This window comes from Prosopis cineraria, unplaced genomic scaffold, assembly GCF_029017545.1.
Source record: "Prosopis cineraria cultivar Desert tree isolate PC_DT_omini unplaced genomic scaffold, ASM2901754v1 PC12, whole genome shotgun sequence".
In the NCBI taxonomy this organism is placed as follows: domain Eukaryota; kingdom Viridiplantae; phylum Streptophyta; class Magnoliopsida; order Fabales; family Fabaceae; genus Prosopis; species Prosopis cineraria.
This window is the reverse complement of record NW_026555343.1, coordinates 9,639,668-9,659,767: the sequence shown is the minus strand read 5'-3', so window position 1 is coordinate 9,659,767 and position 20,100 is coordinate 9,639,668. Positions and strand designations below refer to the sequence as shown.

General features: G+C 32.1%; 1 protein-coding gene across 1 annotated transcript; it reads right to left on the bottom strand.

The window, feature by feature from the left end:
- Nucleotides 1–14,406: 14,406 nt before the first annotated feature.
- Nucleotides 14,407–15,156, bottom strand: LOC129287531 (factor Xa inhibitor BuXI-like). Its single transcript, XM_054923722.1, has one exon. It carries the CDS (start codon nucleotides 15,116–15,118, stop codon nucleotides 14,501–14,503), a length of 618 nt encoding a protein of 205 aa, XP_054779697.1. The 5' UTR covers nucleotides 15,119–15,156; the 3' UTR covers nucleotides 14,407–14,500.
- Between the last annotated feature and the right edge of the window lie 4,944 nt (nucleotides 15,157–20,100).

Here is a 20,100-nt window from a genome sequence, read left to right as displayed (position 1 = left end):
AGTACAATTGACTATGAATAAGTCAGTAACCTTTACTTGCCCATAGATTCCATTCTTCTAGCCACTGAACGAGCTATGATTAATGTCCCTAAGGGAGAATTAATTTTCAAGTAGGCAAGAAAAAAGATTTTTTTTTTCAAATTTGCTAAGGCTACTAAACTCCTTGTCTTTGAGGATAATATTTGCAACTTGCAAGAATAAGTACCCCTCTCACCCTTGGATCGTGCCCCTTGATACATGCAATAAGACTATCTGACCCAATTTTTTTTTCCCAATTCTTTTAACTATTTTCATTTGTTACTCTTTTGAATTTGTTTTTATTTTCTATATTTTGTTTTAGCAATCCTATTTAATTAGGCTAGACAGATGACGAGAAGTCATTTGAAGGACCACGATCACTCTACCTCGCACTTAATCCAGAGAAGTATTGTCTACTACCTTCGTCTCTTATTTTGATTTCGTTTTAAATTTTATAGTGAGGACACTGACATCTTAAGTTTGAGGGAGAGTCTATTATGATAGCTTCCTATTGCTTATATTGTTATTTCCTTTGCAATGTACATGCTGTAGTTGGCCTTATTCATGAAAATTTTGAAAATTTCTTCCAAGATTTTTGTTTATTTGCACTATTTTATTTAGCTGTCTAACTGTTGAGGGCGATTGTGTGCTTGAGAAAGAATTTAAAGTAGCCAAGACCCCATAGGAGTTTATCAAAAATAAACTTAATGCATGAATTATTTGTCTTATTTATTCACGTCTATGCCTAGAAAGCTAACACCTTGCAAAGTAGTTAAAAAGCAAAATGATCATGCACAAAGAAAAAGGAAATGAGAAAAATGAGAAAAATGTAATAAATACTGAGTATCTACTTCACTGATGCCAAATGAGCCTAATAACCAGAGACTCACCAACGTCAGCCTTTACATCAAACAACTTAGTAAGTGTCAAGAATGCGCTAAAAAAGTTCCCCAAGTTTGACTAGCCAGGCACTTATATCACTAATATAAGGGTTCGCGTTAAAAGGACCTAAGAATTATCTAAACAAATTATTATATATTTATTATTATTCTTATTTATTATATATATTAAGGTTATTACAATATTTTCCTTCTATCACTTAATTATAAGATAAAAAAAATTGATACAACATCTACTTAGGTTCTTATTTTTTTACTTTGCGAGAGAAAAATAACAAGTTAAATAAAAGAAAGAAAAAGAGAATACGTAATTATCTAAGGAAAAGGAAAGAAGTAGTAAATCTCATGCATGTGTAGAAAAAGACAAAAGATTCTAGGAGATGCGAAGCTACTAGGCATGAATTTTTTTTTTTTAAAAAAAAGGAAAAGCATTCCCCTGGAATTATGAATGTCTGCGTGCTCAAAAAATCCATGACTGCACACGAACGAGTGTGTAATAAGGGAGAGTCCTTCACCTTCCCTTCTTTTGAGCGTGAATGGGAATGCATGATGCACGATTACACGCGGACGAGAGAAAAATAAACAAAAAAATATAATTTAAATATTTTAAATTAAATATCATCATATCTAAAGATATAGCTGGGAATATGGGCAGGCCCGACCCTTAAGGGCCTAGGCCTTTGAGCCCGGTTATCCATTTTTAATCTCTTTTTTTAGGCCCGGCTCTTATATAAAGGCTCAGGCTGGGTTCAAAAGCCCTGTTCAAAAAAAATAAAATAAAAAATAAAATAAAACATTATAAATTAATTAAAATATTTTAAAATTAAAAAAATCAAAATCCACACAATATTTTAAAAATTAAACAATATATTTAGAAATCTAAACAACACACATTTATCAATCAAAACCCAAATCCTTCTTATCCTTATCATCTACCAATAAAACATTAGATTCCTCGAATGTAAGTGTACTTATTGAAGATGGAGGTGAAAATTAAATGTCAATTAGCTTTACAACTTCTTATTGATCACCTACAATAAATATTAACTAAATTATGTCATTATCAATTAAATATGTGTGTGTGTGTGTGTAATAACCAGGCTTGAAGGGCTTGAAGGGCTGCCCAGGCCTAAGCCCTTTTTATAGGGCTAGGCCCTCAAGCCCAATTCCTTTGAAAAAAATAATTTTTAAAGTCTGAACCCTTATTTAAGTAGGGCCTACAAGCCTGACCCTCCAGGGTTGGCCTTTATTCCCAGCTCTAATCTGATCCCTGGCTTGCCATGGGTGATTTAGATACAATTAGCGATCTATGAAATTATTCAAACAATGTGTCAACTCCTCTAATCTCCTTAAACTTAATTATGAGGGTGATAGATTCACTTGGTAGAAAGGAAACGTTAAAGAAAGACTCGACTGGTGCTTTTTGCAACACAGAATGGAGACTAAAATTTAATTAAATTAAGTTAATTCTTTCCACCTCCTTAAATATGACTCTAATCATCGCCTGATTAGAATCCAACTTGAGGATATAGTTAATTACAGGGCTCAAGAAACACCTTTTAAATGTCATGCTGCTTAGATGATTGAAGATTCCTTTCAGCGTATAGTCAAAGATTCTTGGGTTCAAAAAGACAGGATTGAAGGTGTCTTTAAATTTGACACCTCTGCCACTTTGTGAAATAAAAATAATACAGGAAACATCTCTGCAAACAAGAAAAGGATTCTGAGAAGAATGGAAGGAATTGATCGCAATCAAAATTCTAAAGATAGTTACTTTCTTATAAAACTTGAAAAATCTCTCTAGGAAGATTATAATAAAACTCTTCTCCAAGAAGAACTCATCTGGTAGCAAAAGTTCATATGCAAATGGCTAAAATGGGGAGATAGAAATTCTAAATTCTTCCATACTATTGCCATCATTAGCAAGAAAAGGAATCATATATTATCTTTTCAGGATGAAGATGGTAACTGGTTCCAAGGTCACTATATCCTTAAAAATCAAGTTGCTTCTTATTTTGAGAACCTGTTTAAGGAGGATGCTTAGGCCAAACCTATATTAACAATCGCCAGGAACTTTCCACCTCTAATCTCCACACAACTGCATCTTATCTATAGAGACATTACTAAAGAAGAAATTAAAAATGTTGCTTTTGATATTAGAGCTTTTAAAGCTCTCAGTCCTGATGGTATTCATGCTGGCTTCATTCAATGCTATTGGAACAATATCAAAGATAGCATTATATATTTGGTTATGAAGATCTTTAATGATCCTACTAGTTTTAGTGAGATTAATGACATATTCATAACCCTCATCCCTAAGAATGATAAGGTAAATTCTATGAAGGATTTTCATCTAATATCTCTATGCAATGTCAGCTACAAGATAATTACTAAACTTCTCTTCAACAAGCTGAGACAATATATGAATCATTTAATTGAGGACAGTCAATGTAGCTTTCTTTAAGGAAGACAGAGCAGTGACAATATTATCATCACATAAGAAATTATTCACTTTATGGGGAAAAAAGTTAGGAGAAAGGGATTCTTGGCTCTCAAAATTGATCTCAAAAAAGCTTTTGATAAACACTCTTTAGGATTTTATTGATGATACTCTTCATATTATTGGGCTAAATAAAAAATTTAGAAAACTCATTATGGCAGCCATCACTACCACTCATATGAAAGTTCTTTGGAATGGTGAACTAACTAATGAATTCACTTTGACACGTGGAATTAGATAGGGAGATCCTCTTTCACCTCATCTCTTTATTCTTTATATCGAAAGATTGAGTCATAGCATATTTAGTAGCATTGACAAAAGGGATTGGAAGCCTATTAGCTTAACTACTAATGGCCCTCCTATCTCTCACCTATTTTTTTCTGATGACTTATTTCTTTTTAGAGGCATCCCTTAACCAAGCAAGGAATATCCAAAAATGCCTTGATAACTTCTGTAAAGCTTCAAGACAGAAAGTCAACAATTCCAAATCTAAGCTTTTCTGCTCTAAGAATGTTAATATCAATAGAGTCATCCAGATCAGTGAAGAATTAGGAATCCCAAGGACCAAAAACCTTGGCAAATATTTAAGGATTCCTATTATACATGAAAGAGTTTATAAACTAACTTTCACTCCCTTTCTTGAGAGAATCAATTCTCAACTATCTAGTTGGAAAAGTTGCTATCTCATACTGCTGAGAAAGCTGTTCTCATAAAATCGGTTCCATCCTCTATTCCTAACTATATTATGTAGACTATGGCCTTACTTAATAATATCTTATCTGATATGGAAACTCACTCTTGTAACTTCCTTTGGGATTCTACTGATGGCTCCAAGAAACTAAACCTCTTATCATAGGATTATATCACCAAGGATACTAAGCATGGTGGCCTTGGCTTCAAAAAATTGAAAAGTCAAAACATGGCATATATTATGAAGCTTTGCTAGGGTATCATTATGAAGCCTAATTGTCTTTGGGTTTGAGTTCTACATGATAAGTATAAATGTCAAACATTACCATTCCTATGGTTTGCAAAACCAACTCTTGCTCCTATACTTGATCTAGTATATGTAGAGTTTATGACCAATTCACAACCTAGGTGGGCTAAAAGACAGGAAAAGGGGATCGAATATGTAACATCCTGAAATTTTAAGACTTGAATTTATTTTAAAAAATAAAATATAATATCTATAATTAAATTAAAATTTAGAATAAATTGATAGAGGTCTGGAGTTTTAATTTTACTAAGCAAAAGTTTGGTTTTATTTGATTTTTAACTATGAAAAAAGTTACCAAAGTTGACTTGGGCTTTTATGCTATAATAAAAAAAGTTGGGCCCTTTATTGTAATTTTTTTCAAAGTCTAATATCAGCAATTTAAAAGGGAAAACAGATGCAGAAATTGAAAAGAAAGAAGGAAAGAAAGAAAACGAACACGTGAGAGAGAGAGAGAGAGGAAGAAGAAAGGAAAAAGAGAGGGAGTTAGGCTTGGATCTATGAGGCTTTGCAGCCATTGTGAGCTCAGCTACGCGATAGGTAAATTCTCTACTTCAATCTTCTTCCCTCCCTCTTTGTTTTTCTCAATTTTGGAAAAGGAAATTTTTAAAATTTGATCCAAAATGCTTTATTTTTGTAAGCTTTAGTTTTCTTGGGTTCTAGGGAAGATGTTTTGAGTTTCTATACAGTGTTCTAATATTTTGAGTGGATAATTGGATGAAAAGAGGTGTTTTGGGCACAAATCAAACCCCAAGAGGTTGGGTTTTGCTCTTCAATGATTTAAGTCTATTGATTTAGTTATAATTTTGCCATTTGAGCCCAATAAGATTTAAATTAAGGTTTGGTTTTCATTATAAGGGCTAATGGTGAAAGTTGATGACACTAAGTGAAGGTTTTTAATTGATTAAAAATTATATAAATTGAAAATTAGCCTAGTAATGGTTAATAAATGGTTTTGGTGGTTAAGTGATACTATGTGAATGGTTGGTTTAATATATAGACCATTAGGATGGATTATGACTCATTAACCCAAGTTGTGTGGTATGAGTTATAGTCTTCATTAATGCTATTTGTCATGATAAGTGATGTGGATCACTTATATGTTGTAGGGATTGTTGGTGGAAATTGTTCGGAAGTTAAGGAACAAGCCGAGTCCTATTTTGTACAAGAGGAACCCTTTTGATACCAAAGGGTTGAGGTAACAGAGGAATTTATATTTCTTATTACTTTGTTTTAGCTATTTTTGAATACATATTACTAGCTATCATGCATTACGTGTTTTAAAAGATTAAATGTGATTGATAAAGGGTTATGGGGTACTACTTTCATTATAGTGAAAATATGTTTTTCTAATTGTTTAACAACAATATTTTTATGAAAACGAGATTTTTTTACATGTATTTTAATCATAAGTAATAGAAGTTGCACTTAAGAAAGTGTAACTAAATAAGGTACCTTAAATAGGCTAAGGAACCGTTTAAGGGAGATTTATAAATGTTATACTACCTTAGAGTGTTGAAGTGGTCAATACTCGTGAAAGGTAGACACAAATAAAAGGCATGATCTCAGTGGGAGTTCACCAATGAGAAGGTATAGACTTTTGATATTTTATGGCACACTGCCAGTACTCAGTGTTGCCTTACGTATTGTGGGCTCAGTGTACTAAAGTGGTTAGTGTATTGAGTGTTCGACACTTCTCAGTGGGGGAGGGAATCTAACATATGAAGTGTGAGGTTGAGTGCCTCGGCCAAGGTAGCCCTCATATGGAGAGTAAGTCGGGCTGGCTCTGGGAGGGAGTTAGCTTTGACTGCTCAGGATTTACGTCGAAGGGGCATAGGCGATTCAGTGGATTAGATCATGCCTTAGATTATGTTTTGTGCCTGTGGTGGTACAAGTAGGTATAAGGTTTACCTGCGAGTTAAAGAGTGCCAGAGGGCATTCTGTTGGTCATGAAAGGCCATACCGACCTATGTAATGCATTCATACATTTTAAATGGTTAAATTATATACTATGTTGAATTTATTATTCATTTATTCAATTATGGCTTACTTTGTAATAATCAATATAGATTTCTCTATTACTGAGACTGTGGTTGTCTCACCCCTTTCTTTTCAATATTCTAGGTCCAGGCGAAGGAACCAATGGAGGACGAGGAAAGGAGCAGAGCTAGAGATTGTTTGTGAATTGTAAAGAATTGCAACCCCTTTCTTTTGAGAAAATCTATTGTAATGTATTTAGGATTAGGGTGTCAGTAGGATATATTTATGTATATGTGCGTGAGTATGTGTGGATTGTATGGCTTGTGTATGAATTTTTGTGTGCTTGTAGACTTGTAGCTAGGAAACTTGGCTATGGTGTGTGGTCTTGATAGATTTATTTAGTAGACTAAGTTTTCACTATAAGCAAATATTTATTTTGGTATATATGTGATTTTTGGATAACACTCGGGGCAAGTGTTATAAAATATCCTTTTGATTTGACAAATGGTACCCTCTTCCAGAACCACTTGTAAAGTATGCCTTGCCTAAGGCTAATTCTATTTTATATATAAAGGTATCTGACTTTTGTTGTGAGTCTGGTAGTTGGAAGATTGATCAACTATGCAGATATTTACACCAGAATGTTATTAATCACACATCGTTCAACCTCCAAAACCCAATTTTGATGATGATACTTCATGTTGGAGGCCTTCTAACATGGTAACTTTACCATCAAATCTACGTATAAGGCTATTGAAAATCATTACAATAATAAAAGCTCCAAGATATGGTTTAAGATCTAGAAATAGCCAACTTATGGAAAATCAAATCCTTCCTTTGGAAAGAAACTTGGGATCAACTTCAACCTAAATTCTTGTGTTCTAATTGAGGCAATCCTTGCATCAGGATATGCCTCTTTAGTTGTAACTCTTTAGATTCTGTTGTTCATATTTTAAGAGATTGCAAAAAATCTAAAGAGGTTTAGATAAAAATAGTTAAACAATCTAAACTTAACACCTTCTTTTAACTTCCTTTACAGGATTGGATAATTTGGAATGCAAGGAATGATGCAGGTAATGCTTATGCAAGGAAAACCTCTTGGCAAAAACTTTATGCCCATGTGTGTTGGAACAGTTGGAAAGAAAGGTGCAAAAATTTACATTTAGAAGAAGACACCTAAGATAGAGACATTGTTTTTCTAGTATCCAGGATGTTCTCAGAGATCAATATCTTCAGAATAAAATTAACTTCCTATCTCAAAAAGGCGATAAAGCAACAGCTAGATGGTTTGCTCCTAAAGAAGGTTGGGTTAGATTAAATACTGATGGCTCCATCAACATTCACGATTTAGTTAAATGTGGGGGTATTATCTAGAATAACCAAGGAAATTGGATTAAAGGTTACTCCAAATACCTTGGTTATTACCCAAGTACAGTAGCCAAGCTCATAGACATCCTGAAAGGTTTAAACATTTGTTGGGCTGAGAAGTTTGAGAAAGTTAATGTCCACACTGACTCTATAGAAGATCTCTTACTAATCCACAATGAGTTCTCTACTACCCACCCATTCATTACTACCATTAATAGAATCAAAGACCTCACTATGCAAGATTGGACAATCACGTTTGACCACACTTTCAGGGAGGCAAACAAATGTGCCGATTGGTTATTTCATCAACCTTACACCGACAATTTATGTATTTGTATTTTTGATATCCTGTCACCTAGTTATTGTAATATCTTGTACGCTGACATGACTCATCTTGTCAATTAAAATGGTTTACCTATGGCCTTCAATTCAAAAAAAAACTATAGCAAACCAGCACACAACAAACCATAGGCTTAACCCACTAGATATTTAGGCCAAATGATATTAAACGGAGCTGAAATTCCTATTTTCCTCCTTAATAGAAAGAAATTTGATTCCAAAGATAGATCACTTATATTTTTTATATATGAAAAAAAATTCAGGTGAGTTGGGTCCTAAAATATACTAAAGTCAAGACATGCTTCTAAACTCAAAAAGCACTTAGTGATGTACTTAAATATTACTCACTAATAAGGTCTTCACATTGACAATAAGATTTGATCCCACGACCATATAGGTCATGAGCCAAATCCTTATCAACTGGACCAATTATTGTTGATATATCGCTTATATTGTTTATGTATTATGTATTATGTAAGGTATTACAAACTGAATCAATAATTGAATCAGTTGAGGTACTAGTTTAAGAAATAATAATTTACCATAGTTGAACTAGTAGTAATTAAATTATGATTACTTTAATTATATAGTACTAAGAATGTGACCCAACTACTTCACTTTTGAATTTTGAATTTCCTTTCTTTTCTTTTATTTTTTTGACCGAAAATATAGCCACCCTAAACTTTCTTGTGAGTTAGGTTATTGTCTTTTAAACTAGTGCCTCGAATAATTTGATGTATATAATACATAAACAATATAAGCAATCTATCTTTGAAATCAAATTTCATTCTATTGAGAAAAAAGGAACTTGCAATTTTATAAGAGAAAATTAATCATTTGATCCCTGTAGTTTTGACTCAGTTGTAACTTAGCTCCTGAACTTTGACTCACTGTAACTTAATCTCTGAACTTTGACTCAATTGTAACTCAGTTCTTGAATTTTGACTTACTATAGCTCAATCTCTATAATTTAAATCATTTAATAAAATATTAGTCGCTATATTTTAAAAAATAAAATTAAAAATATTAAATCTTCATAATCTTTATCAAAGTACAAGTTTTAGTAATATAAAATTAATGCCTAAATGTCCACATAGTTTTAATTTTTAGAGTTTTATTTTAAGATATAAGGACTATTATTTTAAATAATTAAAACTATACGGACTGGGTTATAGTAAGTTAAAATTCAAAGATTAGATTACAATTGAGTCAAAGTTTTAAGAACTAAATTACAACGAGTTAAAATTTAAGGATTGAATTACAATTAAATCATAATTACAAGAACCACATGATTATTTTTTTTTCATTTTATGATTTAAAATTTTTTATTTATTTTATTGTAATTATAAACTGCTCAGGTCAAATTTTAACCATTTTAATTAATTAATTAATTAATTTTTTAAATGTATTAAGATAGTTATTTTATAAATTAATTAAATTTGAATCGTTCATTTCTTACCTAATAATAAGGATAAGATGAGGGCGACGGGATGAAATGAATGAGTCCTATTGTGGATCAGATCCAACTTTTAATTTTCTGCGAGAGTCTTATTTTATTCTTATTTTATTGTAATTATTTTTCACGTTTTCATCTTTCTTGTATTTTTTTTTCCCGTCCTTTTTTGAACACCAAGGGCAAGATGTACCAAAAGCTATCCACAGTTGATTTGTTAGCAGCACCCTGCTCAATGATTGACTTTCATATTAATTAATTATTGGAGCATCCTACACAGCCTTCGACGAGGTTAGAGTTTCTTTTTATTTTTTTGTTTTTGAATTAAGTAACAACTACAAATAGTTCAAACCTACTATTACTGCTAAAAGAAGAAGAGGAAATAAAATTTCACCATCCTCTCCAAGATTAAGGTAATAATTCTATCAAAAGTATAGAAAAAAGTTAAGAAGAGCTTGAATATCACTCCATAAAATCTTTGCTGTAAGATCTTTGGTTGTTTTTGAATAACTTTCTCTTGATGACAACTATAATAATGTTAGTAAATCCAAGAGGACCAAAACCGTCAACATTAGCAATCCATAAGAGCTAATCTCATTTCCTTCAAAACACATTGTTTTTTACATTCACTTTGGCAAGCTTTATTTCTTCTTCTATTATTATAAGAAAATTCTCTTAAAATTAGTACTCCATTTTTCTTAAGTTGGTGTCTGTTTTTGCCTTGACTTAAAGAGTTTTAAAATATCAAAATATTTCTTATTTTATATAGAGGCCATTGATTGAAAGAAAATAAAAAACAAAATTGAAAAATTGGGAGATTAAAAAAAATAGAGAAATGTACATTAGAAACCGTAGCCTAAGAGAGGGAAATGCAATGAGCATCTTGAAGCATGACTTTATTTATATTTATGATCGACAAAGTGCAAGGAATTAACTAAGAATAATCCTGCACATTACTTATTCATAGTCGATAACACTTCACATAATAGAGGCTCTTCGTGCATCAGATGATGATTCAGCTTTGAAGAGCACAACATAAAGAGGGATATCATCAGTGATAACCAATTGCCGTCCAGAAGAAGACATTCCAAGATCTTTACAAGAATCATCATTAATGGGACAGAACACAATCTTATCCGCATAACTAGTTGCTGCTTCAATCTTGAACCTACCCTCAACAGTTTTCTCGCACCCACTGATTTCCAGACTTAATCCCATCTTCTCCCTCAAGAATAGACCACTTGGACGGAATAGGAACACAAGTTGGTACTTTTCCCTCAACGGAGAAGAAGTCCAACTTTGTGTTTGTTGGGACGAATCTGATTCTTAATGGGGACAAGATTGTCCAAGGCAAGCCATAGTTGATATTAATGGTATATGGCAGTACCACAACACTAAGGGGGCAAGTTTCATTATTTCCAGTCTTGGCGAGATCTAAGCCATCACCTAAGGGCCAGATATGTGGAAGGGTGTAGTATGAGCCACCATTCTCAAGGGGATTGCCTCGACTGTCAAGGACAAACTTGGCTGTTGCTGAAGAAGTGAATAAAAAGGCAAACAAAACGAAGAGGGAAAACAAGGAAGGCTTCATTATATTGAATGCTGAGCTTTTGTTTCTTTGGGATGTGGTATTGTGTGGAAACGAGAGAATGGAGGATTCTATTAATAGAGTTTACTACTACCGAAAGGAGGGTTGTTTCGATATTCATCGGTGCAAGTTGATTAAAAAAGCAAAAAAAATCAGTATATCATATTTTGGAATAGGCAGAGGCACGTGAACTCTAGATCACTTGTGGTCAGTGGCAGAGCCATGTACATGTGAGGGGAGGCAAATGCACCTCCTCACATGAAAAAAATTGCACATGTAGTATGAGAAATTTACAATGCACCTTATATTTTTAGCTTTTTAAATTCTCTAAACTCAATAAAAAATATTTGGAGGTCTAAATTTAAACTCTATATCAACCTTCTCAACATATTTTTGATAAAAAAAAATCTCAATATATTTTGTCCAGATAAAAATATGTATAATTTTACTTATATTAATATATTTTTTGCCAAATGTAATTAACTTTAAAAAATTAAAATATTATTTTTTTAATTATTTATTTTTAAATTGTATTGTCCTACACCCATGACTTAGGGTCCTAGCTCCACCACTGCTTGTGGCATAGGATCCCAATTATGGAAGCAAGTTGAGAAGATCGATATGCATTTTGATTTTTAGATGAAAGTTGGATGTACGGAAGCGGACTAAAATTGACTCTGATAAGCTACTCCTATCAACTGAAAGCACATCATGGTTTTGATACAAATAATTGATTATGGAAAAATGGAGGTGTTTGATCTTTTATATCAAAACACGGCACATAGAAGTATGTATTTATAATTATTGGTAGTGAATGAAGTGGGGAATACAAGCCGAGTTTGACTGGTCATCTCATTTAAACCCATTTTTATGAGATTTTGGGCTTGAAAGATTAAGAAATTTTAATATAATTGAAATTCTAAACCCACCCTTATTAGGTCCTATAAAAATGAGTTTGGGCTTAGGCAACCATTCAGGCTTAATTTTTATTTTATTTTTAAAAAATAAAATATTTTTAATTTTTAAATTAAATTTAAACTTTAAAATGTTGTTTATATTTAAAATTAGAATTTATATAACTTATTTTTAAATTTTGAATATGTAATATTATAATGTAAAAAATAAATTTTTAAAAATTTAAAAATTTTAAAAATAAAAAGGTTTACAATCATGGCTTTTAACCTGCTCAATAAGGATTGGGTTTGAAGAAATGATCAATTTTATGGTAATTGAGATTTTGGGCTTGCATTCATATAGGCCAAGCCTGCTCGTTTATTAACTCTATAATTGAATATAGTAAAAAGAATTAGTCTCTCACAACAACACAAATAAAGATTTAAATTTTTATTAAGAGAGGTGTCTACATTTAATATTCGATTATATTTGATTATAACAATATATATTTGTATGCAATAATGAAAAAGATATTTGTAAGTTTCTTTTCAATAAGATTTTAATGTGGTAATAGGACTAGCATTCATTAGAGCAATTTGTAGGAAAAATTGGGGATGAAGAACAAATGGATGAAAAATTTGAGAGGAAGTACCAAGCATTCATATCATAACAAATATTTGGACACGTTTAATTAATGTTTGGTCCAGATTGTCGTCCTTATCTTCTTCTCCACCTCCTCTACCCCTTATCTTCTTTGTTTGCTGTCCTGTTCTTTCCTTTAGCTCTGCCATATGCACAAATCAAACAAAAATCCGCTGGTCAGAACTTCTTGAGCATTTTGTATATTTTGTTTTCTGGTTTATGTTGGCATTATTGAGGCCAGCAAAAGCTGCTTAACACACAAAAAAAAAAAAGGCTTTGTTTTGGCTTTCAGGACATTCAAAATTCCATCTTGAGCAGGGAGAAAATCCTAAAAGAAAGAATTAATGACAATAATTGGATTATGGTAAAAAAAATTAAAAAATAAATTATAAATATTAAGTCAAATAGTTGCAAACACTCTCAGTTGTGAATGGAGTTATATTTATAATTTAAATATCTTATTTGTAATTATAACTTCTAAATTTATGATTATTTAAATTGATATTCATAGTTTATTTTTTAAAAAAATTTATTGGAAAGCTCACTGTTATTAATTCCTTTATTGGGACTTTAACTATCATCCTTACATTTTAAAACCTCAATCCTTCATCACACCTACTCCTAAAATGAGAATGATGCCTCTCCACCACAGTTTACAAAACAACAAGAAGAAGAAGAAAATAATAATTATACAGAGTGTGATGTCGACGGTTCATCACACACCGTTAACTGATAATTTATAAAGTTAATATATCAACATAACAATCATGCTGATCAACTATCATATGTAGAATCTTTGCAAATATTACAAAAACGAAAAAAATAAATGAAAATAAATAAAGTGTAATTTAGTCCCTTTATCTTTTCATGATATTTGAGACTCCATTTGTACTTTTTATGCACATATCTTGCTTAGAGGGTCCTTGAATGATATTGTTTGCTTTGCAATAAGGACTAAATTGATAACTGGGATAGATTTAAAAGACCAAATAGATAAAAATTAAACTTCAAAGAATAAATTAATAATTGTAACAAATTTGAGGAAATAAAAGTTTCATTACCCATCACAAACTAAAATGCCCAAATATTAACATAAGTTTAAGAAGCTTAGAGAGATGGGGAATTGCAAGGAGCCTCTTGAAGCATGACTTTGTTTATAGTTATGACAAAGTGCGAGAAATTAACGAAGTTTAATCCTGCACATTACTTATTCATAGTCAATTACACTTCAGATAATTGAGGCTCTCTGTGTGCATTAGATGATTGAGCTCTGATAAATATACCAATAAGAGGGTTATCATCAGTGATAACCAAACGCGAGATTCCATTTTGGCCTTTGGAAATCTCAAGATCTCTACAAGAATCACCATTAATGGGACAAAATACAATCTTGCATGTAAAATTAGGATATTGTTAAATCTTAAACAAACCCTGCAGAGTTTTCTCATACCCACTGATTTTCACGGACTTTATCCCATCTTCTCCCACAACAATAGTTGACTTGGATGGCACAAGAACACAAGATGGTAGGAAATTTAAAATAATAGGAATTTAGAAGGAATTTTAGATTACAAAATGATTGAGGTAGGATTTGAATTTAGATTTGGGTCAAATCCAAATTCACATATTTTTAATTATCCAAACAATGGATTTCACTCGAATTCAAATTCAAATCTAAATCCAAATTCACATGCATTCAAACATAACATAGAAGTAAGAAGCTTTGAGAGAGAGACTTGAAGTGTAATTTTATTAAATTATCACAAAGTGCGAGGAATTTGCTAAGCTTAACCTTGCACATTACTTATTCGTAATCGATTACACTTCACATGGTAGAGGCTCTACGTGCATCAGATGATTCAGCTTTTCTGAACACAGCAAGAAGTGGATAACCATCAGTGATAACCAAAAGCCAGTTTCCATCATGGTCTATAGCAATCCCAATATCTCTACAAGAATCACCGTTAATGGGACAGAACACAATCTTATACGCGATAAGAGTATATGGTTGAATCCTGAACCAACCCTGCAGAGTTTTCTCGTACCCACCACTAATTTTCACGGACTTCACCCCATCTTCTCCTTCAACAATAGTCCACTTGGATGGCACAGGAACACATGATGGTACTTTTCCCTCAACAGAGAAGAAGCTCACATTAGTGATTGGTGTGATGTATCTAATGTTTGATGGGGACGTAACTGTCCAAGGCAAGCCGTAGTCGGGAAAAATGCTAGTTGGCAGTTGCACAACACTAAAAGGGCAAGTTTCATTTCTAGTCTTAGCGAGATCCATGCCACCAGGTCCTGGCCTGATAGGTCCAGTGATGTAGTATGAGGCACCATTCTCAATGGGTTCGCCTTGACTGTCAAGGAGAAACTTGGCTGTGGTTAAAGAAGTGAAGAAGGCAAAGAGAACAAAGAGGGAAAACAAGGAAGGCTTCATTATATTGAATGTTGGGCTTTTGTTTCTTGAGATTTGTTGTTGTGTGGAAATAAGAGGATGGAGGGATCTATTTATAGATCTTACTACTACCAAAAGGAGGGGCAGTTTCGATATTTACCGATGCAAGTTGAAAAAAAAAAATTGAAGATATACCACGTTTTGGAATAGGCACAGGAGCGTGAACTCTAGACTTGCAGCTTGGAATCCAAATTATGGAAGCAAGATGAGGAGATACATTTTAGGTGAGGCAGACCTATGAAAGGTAGACTAGAAATAAGTTTGGGATAATAGAAGGGACTAATATTTTACAATATAACAATATCTGTAAGGAATAAAAATTTACGTATGTGTGGCCTTTATAGTTTAAAGAGAATTTATGCATAGAAGTATGTATTTCGGACCGATAGGAATGAGTGTAGTACAAGGGATTAGATTTTTACAATGAGGCAGATTAAGATTCTAATCTTTTTTGGGAAGGGTGCCCATATTTAGGCTTTGTTTGGATGGAGATAAAAGTGAAAAAAAATAGGGAAAGAAAGAAAACTATAAGGGAAAATTTTCTAAAATAATAATTTTTTTAATTATTTTCGGAAGTTTCACCCCGTAGTTTTCTCTACCCCTTATTTTTTCTCCCCATCCAAACTAAAGATTAGTGCTCGACCAACCTTGATCATGATAATACATGTATGCAATAATAATAAAAAATGAAGCATGTATTTATGAATTACTTTTCAATAAGATTTCAATTTAGTAATACTGGCATTCATTATAAGAGTAATTTGTACCAAAAATTTGGGATAAAAAACAAATGGGTAAAATTTTGAAAGGAATTTACCAACCATTGAAGGTTCTTAAGGTGCATTGCACATATGTAATTGAGCTTAAAAAATTATCAATGCAAATACTTCAAGGCCTCTTAAAACACTATTACAGATCAATAATGGCTGGGCTTGAAGCATTGACCAATTTTATGGTAATCAGGCTTTTGGGTTTGCAGCCATATGGGTTGAGCCTGCCCATTTATAGACTCTAGAATTGAGTCTAGCAAAAGGGGCTAGTTCCTCACAATGTAATAAATAAATATTTAAATCTCTATTATGAGAAGTGCTCATATTTAATACTTGATTGTATTTTAATTAGGATAATACGTATGCAATAACAAAAAAGATACATATTTATAAATTACTTTTCAATAAGATTTTAATTTAATAATAGGACTAGAATTCATGGGCGTAATTTGTAGGAAAAACTGGGGATAAAAATTAAATGGATGAAAAAATTGACAGGAATTTAAGCACCAAGAATTCATGAGAACTAATGTTTGGAAACCTTTAATTAATGTTTCGTCCAGATTGTGGTCCTTATCTTTTACTCCACCTCCTCTACTCTTATCTTCTTTGTTTGTGGTCCCGTTCTTTTCTTTAGCTCTGCTATGCAAAAATCAAACTGAAATCAGTTGGTCAGATTCATTTCTCCGGAGATTTCTGTTTTCAACGTGAATCATATTGTCGCAGGACTTGTGGTCCATTTTCAATATTTTGTTTGCTAGTTTATGTTGGCCTTATTGAGGCCAGCAAAGGGCATCTTCTTAACACAACATATTGGGCTTGTTTAGTTTTTCAGCTTTAGACAATCAAAACACCTTCTTGAGCAGTACAAGTCTTGAAAAGATAGAATTAATGATAGTTAGATTCTGATAATTTTTTAGAAAAAAATAAATTATAAATATTGATTCAAATAGTAATAAAAGAAAGTTCAATTATAAAGTGAAAGTTATATTTATAATTTAAATTTTTTATTTATGATTTAATGCTAATAGAATAATGAGTAATCCATGCATGCCTTGGGGATTTTGTGAAGCTACGATTTGCCAACCGATCAATGTTCATTGTTAACCAGATATAATTTGTTGCAATCATAAAGAAAAGCGAGAAAAAAGAAAAGAAAAGGAAAGTGAATTTATTTATTAATTTGAGATAAATTCATATACTTGATTGGCCTCACAAGTGCATGAAATCGACATAATAATAAATTCATAGTATTTTGAGCTGGACCTGGAAGAAGATAGTGATCTTTGTTATTTAATAAACTAAATAAGGATTTGGTTGGAAAAATATTTAATAATTAAATAAATAAAATAAGAAAAGGGAGAATGACAAATAGGTCTTAAGAAGACTAATTAATTCAAATTAGGTCATAAGTGCTAAACTCTAGGAATTTACAAGTTCACTCTCAATTTGACAATTTCATTGTGATGAATTTATAACTTGTCTTTCAAATTTTAACATGGTTGAAGAATAAAAAAAATTTATTTTTTCTATTAAAATTTGAAACACAAGTTGCAAATTCATTACAATAAAGTTGTAAAATTGAGAATTAAACTTGCAAATTCTTAGAGATTGATGTTGGCGACCTAATTTGTATTAATTGGTTCCCTTGGGACTCTCTATCATTTTCCTATAAGAAAATCGATAAAAGTGATGAACCAACCAATTAGATAAGCACTAGGGATCAAGATTCACCTACCTAGATGAATTATTCTAATTTATTAATTATTTTCCCTTCTTTTACAGTGAAAACCATTTCTAAGGTGTTATAATTACCTTTCAGTATATTAGGATGTATTTAATTAGAGATAAATCTAGCTCTCACTAAATTTCACTCTCTAACTAAACCATAAAGCTACAATTTAAGCCACCACAAACTCCTAAATTACTTCTAATTTATTTATCTATGTTTATCTTTCTAGGTATAGGTAAGTTTTTTACCTTTCAGTTTATCAAGCCACCCACTGACAATCTATATACTACTGGCCACATATATAAAAAGCAATTAAAATGAGAGAGAGATAAATATAAAAGAAAATATAAATTTTATAGACAATTTTTTTTAACAGGAAAAAATTAAAACCAAATAAAAAATAAAATCTATCCCAACCAAGCTACTCCCTACTCTAACTAAGAATTTAAAAAGAACTCATAAAGTTCAAAGTGCAATTCCAAATAAAAGACATAAACAGAATATAAAGAAGAAGAAAAGAGAGATAGCTCCCAACTTAAAAGGCTCAACTGTATTTTATAATATGCCTCTTAGCTTTTAGTTCTTAAATTAGATGTATTGAGAGGTTTTTAGAAGGTTTACTTATAATAAATTTGACCTCTTTAGGCTTAGAATTTGTCCAAATTATGCCTTATCTCTTTAGTTAGTCGGGAATAAGAGTCGAGCCTGGAGGGCTGGGCTTGTAGGCCTTATTTAAATAAGTGTTCGGGCTTTAAAAATTATTTTTTTAAAGGAATCGGGCTTGAGGGCCTTACCCTGATAAGTCCTGTGAAAAAGGGCTTGGGCCCGAGCGACCCTCCAAACCTAATAAGGCTGGTTATTATATATACACACACACACACATACATACATATATTTAATTGATAATGACACAATTTAGTTAATATTTATTGTAGGTGATCAATAAGAAGTTGTAAAGGTAATTGACATTGAATTTTCACCTCCATCTTCAATAAGTACACTTACATTCGAGGGATCTAATGTTTTATTGGTAGATGATGAGGATAAGAAAGATTTGGGTTTTGATTAATGAATGTGTGTTGTTTAGATTTCTAAATATATTGTTTAATTTTTAAAATATTGTATGAATTTTAATTTCTTTAATTTTAAAATATTTTAATTAATTTATAATGTTTAATTTAATTTTATTTTTTTTATTTTTTTTGAACAGGGCTTCCGAGCCTAACCCTGAGCCCTTTACATAAAGGCCGAGCCTCAAAAAGAGATTGAAAATGGATAACTGGGCTCAAGGGCCTAAGCCTTAAAGGGCCAAGCCCATAAAGGCCAGGCCTGCCCGTATTCTTAGCCATAGATCAGAAATGGTATTAGCAAGATCACTTAAAGAATTCCATAGTTGATCACAATAGCAAGGATTAGAATCGCCTTAAATGCAAGAGAAAAGATAAGATATTTTCTTTAAAAGGTAGTAAACTTTGCAGTGTAGAAATTGAGTATCGTAATATATATAATCAACAGTCACCACATCATTATTCTAAAGCAACCAAATACCACCAGCATAACTAGTGGCTTCAATGCGAATCTAGTTTGAGAAACCAAGCTTCATAACAATGTCATCAGCTCTAGTGCTACTAGCTCTAGTTTCAACAAGAATGAGAATTTGAGCATTATATTTATTCATTATTTCCTTTATACGTAAAGGAAAACTTTTGGCACAAGTGCCCTTCAGTTCCAACAAATAATTTCCATAATTAAATAAAAAAAATAAGGTGAGAAAGAACCTAGAACCAATTAAACATTGGATTCATAAATGGAGTCATCACTGAACTCATCATCTTCCACATCTTTATTTATAAGCGTATGATCATAGTCTTCGGAGAGCAGATTATCATCATCACATTTCTCAATAAAATCAGCCTCCTCTATGTCTTCATAACTTCCATAGAGAACAATTTGATTGTTAATTTCAATGCCATTTTCAACATTGAATTGTGTCTCTGGGATGAATTCAGGTGATATGTTTGGGTCTAGAGGTTTATTATGATTATGGATAGAAGAGTGATCAATGTTGGAGTCTGTAGAATTGTTTATAATTGAGTTTGTAGTATTGCGTTGATTCTAAACGTTTGCATTAGGCATATACAAATTTATGGCTTCATTTACGTTCTTGGACCTCAAGTTGGAGTTAACGTTCTTGCACTTTTGAATAGGGCCCAGATCATGTTTGTTTCCTTTCACCACATGATGGCTACGCTTAATGGACTTGCTTGCAACATAATTGCGCTAATCCACATTATTTGTCATAAAGGTTTTGTCTAGCGTGTGTGGGCCTCCCCAATTAAAGCTCGGCCCAGACGAAATTTCTTATTCCCTTTGCCCGCTTCGTCTGATATTCCTTTTGCTTCATCTACTTCTTCATGTGCATTGGCCCTTGCTCATTTAGTACCCAATAAATCTTTCTTCCT